Source organism: Urocampus carinirostris, chromosome 8 (assembly GCF_059441175.1).
Source record: "Urocampus carinirostris isolate Australia breed hairy pipefish chromosome 8, RoL_Ucar_1.0, whole genome shotgun sequence".
Classification (NCBI taxonomy): domain Eukaryota; kingdom Metazoa; phylum Chordata; class Actinopteri; order Syngnathiformes; family Syngnathidae; genus Urocampus; species Urocampus carinirostris.
Window position 1 is genome coordinate 19,689,641 of NC_142356.1, and position 15,433 is coordinate 19,705,073.

The window sequence follows — 15,433 nt, forward strand, 5'->3', positions numbered from 1 at the left end:
TGTCTCGGCTTTGCCTTTTCCCACCGGAGTCGTTCCTTTCTTTCAGCCGGGCTTCAATCAGCCGCCATTGCAGCCCCACCTGCCAGCCAGAGTCAGGATCACAGGGCGTCACGGCTGCCACAGACCTTAAGCCGCAATCAGCGGCAAATTCTTCCTCGGCGTGTCATTTTTCTACCCCCGCCCCCCCCCCCCCTCCCCCACAACCCCCCCCCCCCCGTCTTTATCGCGGCAAGCTGGCATTTAGAATGCGCCGTCTAGCGCGGACGGGCGCTTCATTTGAGGTCGAGAGACGTCGCTCGGCCTGTCGATACTTCGCCGCCGGAGCGGGAAATTGTCTTCCTGCCGAGCTGGCGGTGGAGGCCACCTTGTTATGTATGCTCTGCTGCACACGCCGCCGCGTGCACGAAAGGGGCCGTGCAACCGCCGCGCCGTCTTGATTTGAGCCGAAACCTCGGGGTGCCTTGCCCGCCTAGACCCTTCCCGTTCTTTGCCCTTGCTTGTTCCATCTGTGGATATTTTCTTTGTCTTTGTACTCTCGGAATGGTTTGTTTGTCTGCTTTTGGGTTATTCTGTTTCGTGTTAACTGAAAAATACTTTTGAAAAAATCTTGAAGCTGCTGTAACACAAATGCTCGTGGGCAAGGAGAGCCACAGGCAGTTTGAGCTGTTAATTGATTTAGTTAAACACCCAAATATTCCTAAAAAGCAGACATTCACGTGGAAATACACAAATACCTCGGTACTCAACCATAATCCAAACACTATTTTTTTACTGATATTCAGGGTTGGGTAGGGTTACTTTTACTGGATTACTTTCAATTAATTTTGGATTACTCCAATACCAAATATGCTAATAAAAGACAAAAGAAACTAAATATGAATAAAATGACTAAATTTTGTGCAGGCTTAGGGAGTAACGGAATACATGGAACGGCAAAAATGATGTTGGCAAGCTGTTTGGATTTTGGTCGCATTTTATGTTAGTTTTACCGGAGATCAAAGTGATCAAAGCCAGGAGAGAAAGCTTACCACGTGTTGTGAGTCATAATTGTATCCATATTTAGTTTATTTTGTCTTCTATTAGCATATTTGGTATTGGAGTAATCCAAAAGTAATTGAAAGTAATCCAATTAAAGTAACCTTACCCAATCCTGCTGATATTACACCGAATAATTGATATTTGGGTAGGCCGCAAGATTTGAATCAATCTGATACCAAGTAATTAATGTGCCAGTGATATTTTTTTTCCTGCTTTTAATATTGGACACCTGCAAAGAAGATTGCATTGGATGAAAGTTCGTTTCCACTTGAGAGGCCCCTTCTCAAGGGTTCTATTTTCCTCATGCTGAGGTTTTAAGTTTTTCCTTGCCCGCATGTTGGTTTAAGATCAGGTGATGATGTAATTGTAATCCTGTGCAGTCCTTTGAGATATTTTGTGATTAAGGACTGTGACTTATTTTGACCATTATGAACTGTTTATATTGTTGTTAATATCGGCCAATCATGTTGCTATTCTTTGATAACCACACCTTTTAGGGTCAATCTGCTTTTGTAATCTGACAGATTTGATTAAAAAAATAGCCCCAGGGTGGGGCTTTACAAAAGATTTGGACTGATGATCTATCCTGAAAATGATGCTAGCCGACTGGGCTTAAGTAGCTAAGATGGCTGCTCGTGTCACTCATCCACGTGTTCGGCAGTGTTTGAGATTCTTCGAGTTCTAATTTTTTATTTTAATATCTAAGAAAAGAACTATGCGTTTTTTTGATAAATACAAATTCTGATTTGTTAAAAAACACAGTAATTTGAAACGGAGATATTACTGTATATTTGGAAAAGCAGACCTTCACATGAAAATGCAGACGCTGCCCTACTTGCGAACGAAATAGGTTCAAGACGATCGTTCGGAAGTTTAATTTGTTCGTAAGTATATTTTGTATGGAATGTGTGTTTAAGGTTTATATAAGTATGTTTGAGGCTTGTATAAGTAACCTGTATTGTGTTGTACTAAAAAGTAAACATTTCATAAAATAATATGCTTTATAAAGATAAATTAAGTGTAACTTACTTTTGGAAGATGAGCTTCAAGGACCAAAAAAAGCGATCCAACCATTTTCTCAACCGCATCAAGCTTTCTTATTCCACTTTCATTTCAAAAGAAATGGCTAGCCTCTTCTCTACTCTTTACACCAACCATATTGAATTGATGCACGAGATATTTAACAATAAAAATGTCAAAGTTTTTAGTGCGCTGGAGATACAGTTTGAATGTTTACTCACAAACTAGGAAGAGGAAGCGGATTTCTACTTCAGGGTGGATGCTGGGTGAGCTCTCACAGCTTCACAGGCTGGTAGCAGCAAAAAGAAGCACTACAGTAATGTCCTGTACTTGGAAAAGGGTGCACAATACAAAATCTTACTTCCGTATGTCTGGATATTCTTCGACATCCTGATTTTTTTTGTTTCTACAGTTATTTGTAAGTTGAATGTTCGTCAGTAGGAGACCACTGAAGACCATTCAACTTACAAAAAACTGTTTGAAGTACAGAAAGTCCTTCTCCAAGAAATGCCCCTTAAAGGCAGACATAGACTCCAATACACAGCAAATAAACTCAATTGTTACAGTTCATTTTGGTGGATTTTCTTTATTTAGGCATCAATGAATTCTGTGGGATTAAATCAGCATATTTTCTAAAGGTATTGTAATGAATCTAATAATGTAAAGCTAATTGATTATCAAATTAACCATCAATTAATTTAAAAATATTATTCGGTTAGACATCTTTGTGATTCCAAATTATCCAAATCCTCTCAATTGTGTCTTCTCAATAGAAATACTTGCTATTATTGTATTATTCTTTAATTTGTAAATCCTTCTACCTTAGTGATGATTAAAAATTAAACGATTTGTTTCAAATCCTAACTTCATACGTCGCAATTTGTGATACTTTTCCAAATTTTTTTATATAAAAAATCCCTATGCATGGGTGTTATTGTTACAAATTATTCAACGTTGTTATGGTTTGAATAAAGAATTATTTGGTAAGTCAATGGTTTCAGGCATTAGACAAGCAATTTTCTTCATGGAGGAATATTGATAAATAATATTTTTAATTTTCTAACTTCGTGTGGCAACCAGTCTCAGGGTGTTCCCTGCCCACTGCACGAAGATAGCTGAGATGGGCTCCAGCACCCCCGCGACCCTACGGAGGATAAGTGGTGGAGTTAATTGATAGATGGACATAGTATGGCCAAAAACAGAAACAGCATTTTCCTTTTTTTTTTTTTTTTTTTTTTGGCAATGGTAATTTAAGGTATTTTGGGTTTTAAAGGGATGGCGCCTTGTGGTGGTAAAAAAACAAAAACAGAACGTCATTCATTTAAAAAAACAAAAAAAAACGAACACCATTAAATTAGATAATTAGCAAAACTACATAAACTATCAGATGAAAATGCATTTTTAAAATGATTGTACTTAAATGAACCTCGTGTCAAGAAAGCTGCCACATTTGTCTGCCATTTTGCTGCTACGGGTACCCATAAACCTCCAATAAAATCAGAAGAAAAATGATACGATTTGCTCACCTTGAGTCTCGGGAGTTTGTATTCTTCCTTGTGCTTTTTAGTACTCGTTTTCTGTTGCACTACACCATACAGCGACATTTTGTGGTCAAATATTACACCGTTTTGCTTTAAATACAGGAATTACGATGCAAATGTCGTGCTGCCTCCAACAGATTAATCAAATATTCTAACTGTTGCTACGCTAGATCCCAAGAAATGAAATGAAATGGAATGTGAAGCAAATGATAAACTTAAAAACTTTTCTAGAGTTTATGTTCCAAGGACTATTGAGAGGAGAGGGACGATTAAGATTTCTTTTAAATGTAGTTTGTATTTTTTTACAAAAAATGAAATAACAGACAAATCCCCTGGCAAAAGCACAGTTGACATATTTTATTTTCATTAGTGGGCTATTTGAGGCTTCCTCCATCACGGTCACCGAGGCGCAGAGTCTCGCGAGGTGCGATTCCCGGCGGCCTTTGCAGTCTCGCAGGATCGATGCAACGAAAAGTTGCTAAAACGAGGACATGGCAGGCATTCGGATCAGGGTCATTATCGCTTTTCCCCTACCGCACTTCCGTCAGCCGCTGATCAATGCCCGGGCATCGATTACCGCCCCCGAGTATCGATTAATGCCGACGTTCTCACCTCTGCGTCTTGACAGCGTTCTTAAAGAGCGTCACGCTGGAGACCGAAATTGCTGCAGCTTCATATGCACAAAAGATCCCTGCTAAATCAAACTCATAACTAGAGTACATATTTGTACGAATGGAAGACTTTGAGGGTGGGAATATAAAACATTATGAAAAACAGTCATTTTTTCCCCCACACATTCTATAGTGGACCAATCCTGCTATATGTAGAAATACATGTATAAATACCAACAAATACGTGAAAAATAGATAAATTAACTAGTGCTGCAACAACGAATCGACAAAATAGATTGTAATTGATGATTAAAAGCGTTGGGAACTAATTAGATCATTCGTTGTATCACGTGATTTATGAGACACCAAGAACGTTAAATCCATGCAAATTAGAGTGCGTTGTGACGCTGTGAATTGTAGTACCGCTTTGGTCCGGCAGAGGGCGCCAAGACGGTTTTTTTATAAGTAAGCTATGTTAAATGTAAGAGGCGAGCCGTTTGTTTTGAAATGAAAGTGGAATAAGAAAGATTAATGCGGTTGAGAAAATGATTTCTATTTCGTTCGTAAGTCGGGCAGCTTATTTCCTACATTTACAAACAAAATTGACATGAAAGTTTTAACTTTGTAGTGTTTGACTGTTTCATCGTGAAACAAAGTTAACAGTTTTCAAGGGAACTTTCAAAATACAGAGAAAACAATCAGTATAAAAGTATAAAATGAATAAAGTAAAAAGAAAAATAATAATCACATGTTTAACTCTACTTGAGGGGAAAATTCTTGAGCCTATATCATTTTCATATTGGCAATGTTTATCACATTCCAAAGTTGAACCCCCAAAAAACAAAAACATTTTAAAAAGTGGATTGGTTTATTTTTGATTATTTTATTTTTCCGTGGATAAAAAGTGGTAGAAAAAGAGTATTTTATATATTTGCATGTGCATAGCACACATTTCCATGCAATGTTTGTAAAATCATCAAGTTAATTTACAAACACTTGTTATTTTTTATGTTTTATATCATAAAATAGTTTGTTTTGCACATTATCGTCTCTCTGTCCAAAACTTCAATATTTGAATAAGTCGGAGAAAAAATAGAAATCCGATTCATCGATTAATCGAAAAAATAATCAACCAATTCATCGATTATGACATTAATCGTTAGTTGCACCCCTAAAATGAACACACACATAAATCAGCCAGTATGTGGGAGGGTTGTTAGCCGGACAGTTCAGAGGTCCGGGTTTAAATGCAGCTACTGGCCTTCTTATGCAGGGTTTGCATGTTCTCCCCCTGTCAGCGTGAGTTTAAATTGGTAACTCCCAAATTGTCCCAAAGTGTGAATGAACGAGTGAGTTGTCTGTCTCTGTGTGCCCTGCAATTGGTTCAGGGTGTCCCCTGCCCACTGCCCGATTACGGCTGGGATGGGGTCCAGCACCCCCGCAACCCTACAGAGGATAAGGGGTGCAGAAAATGGATGGATGGATAAATAAATTATGTAATGCGTGAATATATGACATAACTGTATATGCAATTTATTTACGTAGTCATTTATTTACTTCTGTATTTCGTTGTGTATTTTGTTCCCCAAATATTATTAAAATGAGGGGGCAAGTCAAACTGGCCGAACTTTTCACCTATTGGCTGATGAGTGAAGTAACCGATTCTTTCATCACTGATCATCCGTCATCTCATTTGAATAAAATTCAGTTATGACAACAGAATATACAACAAAACACAGCACAATACATGCCAAAATAAATATTGAAATAAAAAATGGCAACATAAATAGCTAAGTGCATTATAAATAAAGAAATTGCTTTCGTGTTATATGGTTTATGTATGTGTTTATTTATCTATATGGCATATATGTGTAGGTATTAATTTATTTAAACCTTTATTTCTATATTCACTAGGATTGATGTTCATTATTCCTGTCTTTTGTAACATCAGCCTCTTTCATCCTTAATCCAAACTCTGCATCTCTTTCCCTAGAAAAGACCGTTTAGCACATTGGTTCGAAAATGGTTTCCACCCTAATTACAAGCCGCAACCCAAATCAAGAAAAAAAAAATCGAATTCTCATGTATTAAATGAAAGGATTGTGCATTTTAAACCAGACATAGTAGAATAGATTTGCATTAAAACAAAACAAATTGACCAGCAAAACCAAATGACTTCAAGCGATCATTTTACCTCTAATGATCCATTAGCTGCATTTCTAATGGGACATTGTGTGTTATTTGGTGCCTCTTAGTGGCAAAAAAACAAACTTGATTTGAATAATGCGCAAAAATACTTGAACAATCATGTAAACGTGCATTTTGCCATGCTAAACGTGTGTAAACAGACGTTCCTGTGGGGACTATGTGGCTTACTATTACTAAGGTGTGGTACAGATTGCTGATTTTCTTAGTATTATTTTGCCAAGGCAAGAGACTGAGATTCACCATGAACTGGTCCAAGAGTGGTCCCCGACCCACTAGTTGAGAAACACTGATTTACCACACTTTATATAAAATGTTGTCTAGGTTCTACTGTAGTCAAGTAAGTCTAACCACGTTGTTTTTTTTAACAAAAATAACAGCAAAAGTATTCACCTTTGATCCTTTTGATATTGCTAGTGTAGTGAACTTTGTTCAGTACTAGTTTGGACTGAGCAGCTAGCAGAGTGATGGTTGGTTTGCCACCTTATTTTTGGACCGTGGAGTGAATCTTGGAAAATTTGATAATTGATTTATTTTACGTAAATGCTCTCAAGTAGTGGTCATATGTATCCTGCTGTAAAACATAACATACTCACACTTTGCTCTCACATCACTGTAGTTTAATTTTTTTGTAGTATTTTGTTGTATTTCCAAAGTATATTTGCATTATTTTTGTTGTATTTTCCTAATAGACAAAGTGTTGTATATCATTAGTATTTTCATAGTACTTTTGTAGCATTACTGTAGTTTTAATTCTGTGGTGTTTTCAGCATTGAATTAGTGTTGTATATCTGTAGTATTTTCATAGTACTTTTGTACTATTACTGTAGTTTTAATTTTGTAGTATTTCCGTAGTAGTATTATTTACAATATTTCTGTGGTATTTTTAAAGTATTTTTTTAGTATTACTGTAATTTTAATTTGGTACTGTTTCCGTCTGAATATTTTTTGCAATATTTCTTTGGTACTTTTATTGTAATTTTTTTAGTATCACTGTAGTTTTAATTTGGTAGTGTTCCGTAGTTGTATTTTTATAATATCTCTGTGGTAATTTTTGTATTTTTGTACCATATCCATAGTTGAACTTTTGTTGTTTATCTGTAGTATTTCTTTCTTCAGGTGTTGTATTTCTGTAGCATTTCTGTAGTAATATTTATGCCATGATTACCAATTTGGATCACCTGAGCCCGCTCATTTGGCGCCAGCCGCTGCAAGCTATTTGATTGGCTCCCTGTCCCTTTTTCAGCCCGGTCCTGTCACTCTCCGTTTGTCAGTCCTCTGTTGTTACAAGGCAAACTTTTTTGACCCTGTCTCCCTCCTGTCCCGTTTATGAACCCGTTTTTGCACCTGCCCATTCCTGATCTCCCCGTTTGTGTCCGGCTACGACCTGTTTTTGATCCCGTCCACGTCTGCTCTCCTGTCCCGGTTTGCGACCCGTTTCTGACCCTGACCACATTTTTGCTCTCCTGTCCCGGCTGTCGACCTGTTTTTCCGTCCCTGACACCGCCATCACCCGCTACGGAAGATCCACTTCCGTATCCAGATCACAATCCGATTGCAAGAGCGACTTGCTTCCTGCGTCCAGCGAGTACCAGATAGTGGGCGCAGCCCTTCCTCTTTCTTTCAATACAACTTGTGGTTAACGTTACGCAATTGGGTCCTGATTCCGTTCTACTCGTGACAATTTATCTCGTAGGATTTTTGTATTATCGTATTATTGTTGTGGTATTTTTTCAAAGCTCTCACCACGCTGCTTCACTATGCCTAACCACCATAAATGCGGCATAATTACCGAAGACAGGGAGCAACACTAGGAAGTGAGGGCTTCCTCGATGTGTAGTCAAAAATCTGACCAAAGCCATTCCTGTCATCTAATGGTGATTTATCAAAGTCAAATCATTCCCAGAGGCTTGATACCTAGTCCTTTATAATAGTTTAAATAAAAATACATATTTTTACTTTTTGTCACGCGGGGATAATGCTGTTTTAGTTTTTCATCGCAATTGGGTCCTGATTTTGTTCTGTTCGTGACAATTTATCTCGTAGTTTTTGTGTTATCGTATTATTGTAGAGGTATTTTTTTCAAAGCTCTCACCACGCTGCTTCACTATGCCTAATCACCATAACTGCGGCCGCCTACACACACTTATTTCCCGAAGACAAGGAGCAACACTAGGAAGTGGGGGCTTCCTCGATGTGTTGTCAAAACTCTGACCAAAGCCACTCCTGTCATCTAATGGTGATTTATCAAAGTGAAATCATTCCCAGAGGCTTGATACCAAACCCTTTATAATAGTTTAAATAAAAATACACATTTTTATTTTTTGTCACGCAGGGATAATGCTGTTTTTGTTTTTCATCAGTGTCTGTCGGTGACTTTTTGAATCGATATCAAAAACACCCTGCCGCGACAGGGCACCCATTATCGACGCGGGAGTTGATTGCTGTAGCACAAAAACACGCTAAGTGGTTTCCTTTCACAAATAAGTCATACAGGCCGTAACGGGTGACACAAAGTTGGAGCGACGGGGCCACAACGGGGAGAAAATGTCACGTCCGGTGGTGTCTTGTTTTCCCGCCGAACAACACGCGCTTATCACTACGCCTTTAAGAAACCGCCGGGCATTAAAATGCAAAATTGCCCTCCACTTTAGGCTAAAGTGATTTTAGTTGTGATTATGCACCATTTCCTCCCACTCAACAGCAGGAAGGGGAAAAAATGAGAGCAAGGGGGAGGGGGTTGCAGAAAAAAATAAAAGGAGTGCTAATTGGTCATGGGGATTGGTGGGAGGCTTCGCTATTTTATGTCTCTGACTTCTAAATGAGTTTGGGAAAGGAGAGGCTGCCACTCCGCCGCCGAGCTTTCTGTTGGCGCCGGCTCAAATTGAAATGATGCACTGTTCCCCCTCGCTGCGGATGCGGCGCGTAGTAATTAAATGCCTCATTGTTGCTTCCTGGGAATTGGAATGGAATATTTCATGCGGCGTGCTGCTGATTTGGGGGGGTGGGGCTGTGGATATAATCACCTTGGCCGGATCTCTGATGAAACATTTTGCTCGCTTGTCTCCTAAAGTGCCCCCACTCCCGGGTTTTTCGGACGTTTTTACTAAGTGCTTTTATTCATCGCCGGCCTCGTTGTCGCGATTTCCTGTTTACAGAGGAGAAATCGAAAGCAACATTGTGTGGAAATTTGGAGAGGCCCGAACTGTGGTTGTGTTAGCTTTGTGACTAAAAATGACTGTATTTTCTGCACTATATGGTGCACCTTATTATAAGGCCCCCAAGCATAGTCATTTGTAATATTTTTTTTCATTTCGCATATGTATTTCATACATAAGGCGCACCACACTATAAGGCACATGGGATTTGAGACTACAGCTACTGCTTGTATTTGTGTATTGCTGCTGAGCTATTTATACCTTTATGTTGTATACTAATTCAAAGATTGATAAGTCGCTAAAAATCACTAACCATAAACGTAAAACATAGTATGCAACGAAAATCAAACATGAATAGTGGCTCAGAATATTACCACTATACCTCATGAAGGATTTAGGATCAGGGGATTGTGTAATAACAGTCTGTAGTTTACAATAGTCTGTGGTCTGTCCAGCCCTTTGAGACTCCTTGTGATTAAGGGCTATACAAATAAACAGGACTTGACTTGACATGACCACCAGTGCTACAGATGACACATGAAAAGGCTTTAGAGCTTATCTCATTATCAAACTATTTTACCCACGGTGCCAGAAACAGTGATTTGCATAGTGCATTCTAATAAGTTAAATAGTCTCTCCACTCACCTCACCTTTGCGTCAATATGTTGCGATTTAATATGTAAAAGTTTTTTTTTTTTTGTATTTTGTTGAAAGACTTTTCAGAATACACTATGCAAATCAGTGTTTCTGGCATCGTGAGTATAATTGTATGATATCGAGATGAGCTTTATTGCTTTATCATATGTCACATATGTCACTGTACAAATGCTGGTCTCACTTCTACTACTCTGGTTCGATTCCCGTTGCATACAATGTTTTACGATTTAAATCAGCAATACATATTGATTGATTAATCATTGCACAATTATTGCACAAATATGGTAGTATACTGTATGGTAATGCATCCCTACAATTACTGTATGCCTTACCAATCTTATCCACTGTGTTCTTCGGTATATAAGGTATACCGGGTTATGAGGTGCATTCTCAAATATCTGGGCAAATTAGGGTTTTTAGGTGCCCCTTAAAGTCCGGAAAATACGGTACATTGCAAAAAAACATAAAAAGTCTTGCCCCTTTGGCAGATAATTTTGCTCGTATTATCACTGTATCTATCTTTACTTGTTTTTTAGTGTCACATTTGGTTCTCGTTTTAAGTACAGTATTCTCTTGCTATAACACGGTTTATTTTTCATAGTTTCGCTTCTTCTGGAATTTGCATCGTGCGTTGTGTTCTGCGTTATGACAGGCCAAACAGCTTCCCCTTTTTTTAGTGATTCAATGTTAAAAATGCCAGTAGTGCCATTTTGATCCAGCAGAGGGAGACATGATATCACATTTTGTTGCGTGACGTCCTCTTGATCTGGCGGCAAACTTGAAGTACCGTTATGGTCAGGCGAAGGGTGGCTCTTGGTCTGATGAAGTACTTGTTTTCTCCTCTTCTCTTTTTTTGTACATTATATAAAGGTATCTTACAAATTCACGGTTGTGTCGCACACATTTGTATGATATTTTTGTTTACTTTTTAAGGTTTTTGACAAACACTTGAATATTTCAATGTTTCGTATTATATTACCTGGTGATCACTGGACTAGGACTCGTGAGACCGGGTCAGACATCAAGCCTGTAAGGGGGCCTCAGGCAAGACCCCTCATGATATGCCTGCCTACCAGCCTAGAGAGGAATGGGTGCCGCCAGGCTGTAATTGCCTAAAACCCTCGACAGGGAGCTGTTCCCTGGCGAACCAAGCGGTTATGGGATCCTTACTTACTTACTGTTGTTTTGAGCACTATTTTTCCATTTGTCCAAAACGTCAATCTCTGAATAGAGGGGAGGAAATCAAAAATTTGTTTCTTTCAAACACGATTCATCCATTAATGAAAAAATAAGTAACCGATTAATTGATTATTAAAACAATAATTAGTCGCAACCCTAAATTTGTCAATGTAGCCGCACCTTGAATATTTGACCACGGCCACATAACCTTTTATTTAAGAAGTGACCTGGGCGATTCATTTAGTTCTGCTTCTTAAATAGCATGCCATACTTAAAGTGACACAACTCTTATTTCATCCGAAGTTCAGTTCAAAACCCTCTCAGGTGACTTGGCTTCATAGCCCACGATGAAAATCTGCTAAGTAGCGAAACCGCAGAAAGTAAACTACGATCCAGTTCGAGATTACTGTGATATTGATCATAGAATCACTCTCTATGTTGTTATAACATGTTATTAACATCTCCCTTTTGGCTTGTGTTTACCCCCGTAGAGGACGCCGGTCTCTAACGGCGAAGCTTTCCGCTGGTTCTTCTAAAAACGGCGTCGTCCATCACCTGCAGGACGTTTCAAGGGACCGTGACCGTCAGCTCGGAGCACCTGACCCAAAGCCCCCCCGTGCCCAAAACGCACACATGCACACACACAACTACACGAACACACGTCAAGAAGGACATGGCGGACATACTGGGTGTTGTTTCTTTTGGCTGTAATTATTGTACCTTTTTGACAGTATCATAATGTACATTTTTGGTGTCTTATGAATGTGTTTTTTCAGTGTTAGCGGCCGGGCGGGGATGGGCCGCCGCTGAACTCGTGTAAAGGAAGGACCCGGAAAAAAAGGACAATCTTTGACGGGAGGGGAAGCGGGCGGGGGGCTTTGATGAGAAACGCAACACACTTTACTCTGGAGCAATAATTCTTCAACATTATTTTCCCTGCTTTTTTTGTTTTTTTTCACTTCCCAGGAATCATCCGGAAGCCATCTCAGCATTGAGCTTTTTTTTTTAGTTTTTTTGTCTCAACGAGGCAAGGATTTTTTTATTTTCCCTCCCTTTTTTTTTCTAAATATTTGTGATAACTCGCCACAGTACAGGGCACATTGTCTTGTGTGGCGGGTTGCACTTTAAAACAATAAAAAAACGAGCATTTATGTCACTGGAGAAATCCCCGTGGAAAGGATTGGAGCTATATTAAGGGAAAGGAGAGGGGAAAAAAGGACGGATTGTCGTGAAACCTTTTCCTGTTTGACACCAATGAAAGTACACTTATACATATTGAACATATCAGGTGTTGTTCTGGAGCTGCAGGGGTTGTAGCGGGGGGAGCGATGCCCTCTGCTCTCATCCTCAAAAACGATCCAAGTAGGCTGGATTTACACTGCAAAAGAAATGGGCACCATTCCGATTTTAAACCCGAATCCCGTTCTTACGCATGTTTGTCATATGACTGTGTTTTTTCAACTAAAGATTCTGGAAAAATCCTTTAAAAGTGCTATACAATTACATTTTGATTGATTGGTTAGTTTTCCACCCAAATTACGCCTGCTTGAAATTCTTGAAAATGCTTGACTTTTAATCTTATGTTTTCTAAGTTAAAAAAAAAAAGTTACATTTTGGGTAAGTGCTTGTAAATGCTTAAAATTGTTGCCAAATCCATGCACAGCATGCTGCAAAGTATGCCAAAAAAGCTTCACAACAGGAGAGATAGCTCTCTACCGTCATATGAAAGATTATTCACAGAGAACGCAAGCTTTAACTATGATTTTTTTTATTTTATTTTTGCTAGGGCACTAGAAGATTATAAAATGTGTATTTGTACAAGGATTATGAATCAATTATGAATATTTATTATGGGCAAGGTAAAAAATTAAGTTGGCATTTCCCAGTGATAGATTTATTTTCATGGTACTGGATAAATTGAAAAATTGGCTTTAAAAGTCCTTAAAAAGTGCTTGAATTTGACATGAAAAAAGTGTATGAACCCTGAATTTCAAATCAATGACCTGCCAATTTTTGTTATTCAAAGTTAACTCCACAGTTAAAGCTTTAAAGCAGTTTTAACTCAATTTAATGCATGATTTAAAGTTGCTCAATGCTAGCAGTCCAAGCTTTAAAGGAAAGGTATGTATTTTTCTACCATAAATATCCTTTAAAGCCATCTTTATTTCACTGCATGATTAATAAAGTAGAGAATGGCATGCTGCTAATTGTACGTTGGCTAGCTAGTGTTGTTGATGCAACTGCTAGCATTGACAACTAGCGAAGCTAACATTACAATTTAGTGATGCCAGCACTTAGAGGCACCTGCTTTGTTAAAATTTCACATTAATAACTTGACAGTTTTTATTAATAAAAGTTAACTCCACAGATAAAGCTTTAAAGCAGTTTTAACTCGCTTTAACGCGTGATTTAAAGTTGCTCAATGCTAGCAGTACAAGCTTTAAAGGAACAGTATGTATTTGTCTACCATAAACATCCTTTAAAGCCATATTTATTTCACTGCATGATTAATAAAGTAGAGAATAGCATGCTGCTACTGGTACGTTGGCTAGCTAGCGTTGTTAAGGCAACTGCTAGCATTGACAACTAGCAAAGCTAACATTACAATTAGTGTTGCCAGCACTTAATAGCACATGCTTTGTTGAAATTTCCCATCAATGACTTGGCAGTTTTTATTATTTAAAGTTTACTCCGCACTTAAAGCTTTAACAGAGTTTTAACTGTGGTTTTAAATCTGTTGTGATTTAAAGATTTAAAGTTGTTTCAATGCTTGCAGTTGAAGCTTTAAAGGGACAGTGTGTATTATTTGACCACTAGACTCCTTTTTTCATAAAATGATTAATAAAGAGGAGAAGTTACATGCTGCTAATGGTAACCCAGCAAGCTAGCGTTGCTGATGCAACTTATGTTAATTGGTATGACCTTAAAGGGACAGTGTTTATTATTAGACCAATAAATGTTCCTGTGTAGTGAAACTGACAATTTGTACTTAGAAGCACAAGTAAGAATCCAAACTCAAACTCAAAGTGACAAAAACACACCATTTTACTTCATTTTTTGCCTAGCATTTTTGATGTTCTTGGGTATCAGTAGCAGCAATATAGCAGTAGCTAATGTCAGCTTCCTTCATATGAGGCTCATTGTATGTAATGCTAATCTTCTAAAAATGCATGTATTTTTGCTTATTATTAATTTTTTTCAATAAATGACGCATTTTTTACAACTAGGAGGCGCTAAATAATACACACTGTCCCTTTATAGCTTTACACAGTCATATATATTTACAGTTGAAGCCAGATTTTTACACACACAAAAATATGGAATTTTTGTTTTTTTTGAATTCTCATTCTCAAGTGAATAGAGTTTAAACATTATGGGTCAATACGGACCATCACGTTTATTCCACTATTAAAAAATCCCAACAATAGGATATTTGCATACTATTTTCATTGTTAGACAATGGTTCCCAAATCGCACATAATTATAATTATAAATCTTGATTATATTGGAATTTAATTTTATTATTTAATTTGTTAAATTATTTTCTACATCTGACTTTGACTGGATTTATCTTCGTATCTATATGTTAAAGGGTTGAATGCTCCCCAAAAATAAACAGAATAAATAAGATTGCATGTATTTTGATCTAAATGAATGCCAATTTGAAATACATGGTATATACTTACATATGAGCCGACCCCCTAAAACTGCTTTAAAGCAGCTACTTACTAAAACACAGTCCCAAAATACTAATTTTTCTTATACCAAAACAGAAAAAAATATTCAAATGTGTAGCTGATCAAGATTAACATACTAGTAAGATACATTACAAGAACATAATTTTAAACACATTTCTGCACATTTAAGTAGCATTCCTACTCCATTTTCCTATTTTACAATAATTTTCTTCATTGAGTCGATTGCTGTCATTACTGTTTCTCACTTTTTTTTCCCCTTCATCACTAACTTTATTGGGACCCATTATCATGGGTAATACAGGCAATAAAACACACTCAATCAAAGT

The 15,433-nt window shown here is 37.8% G+C and overlaps 1 protein-coding gene across 2 annotated transcripts in view; it reads left to right on the forward strand.

The window, feature by feature from the left end:
- The window catches only part of cxxc4 (CXXC finger 4), a 68,937-nt gene extending 56,680 nt beyond the window's left edge, over positions 1–12,257 (forward strand). For both annotated transcript variants that reach the window (XM_088343079.1, XM_088343078.1), the window contains exon 3: positions 11,901–12,257. In XM_088343079.1, the coding sequence (XP_088199205.1) occupies positions 11,901–11,945 (45 nt within the window). In that variant the 3' untranslated portion in view covers positions 11,946–12,257. The remainder of the gene's footprint in view (positions 1–11,900) is intronic.
- Positions 12,258–15,433: the final 3,176 nt, after the last annotated feature.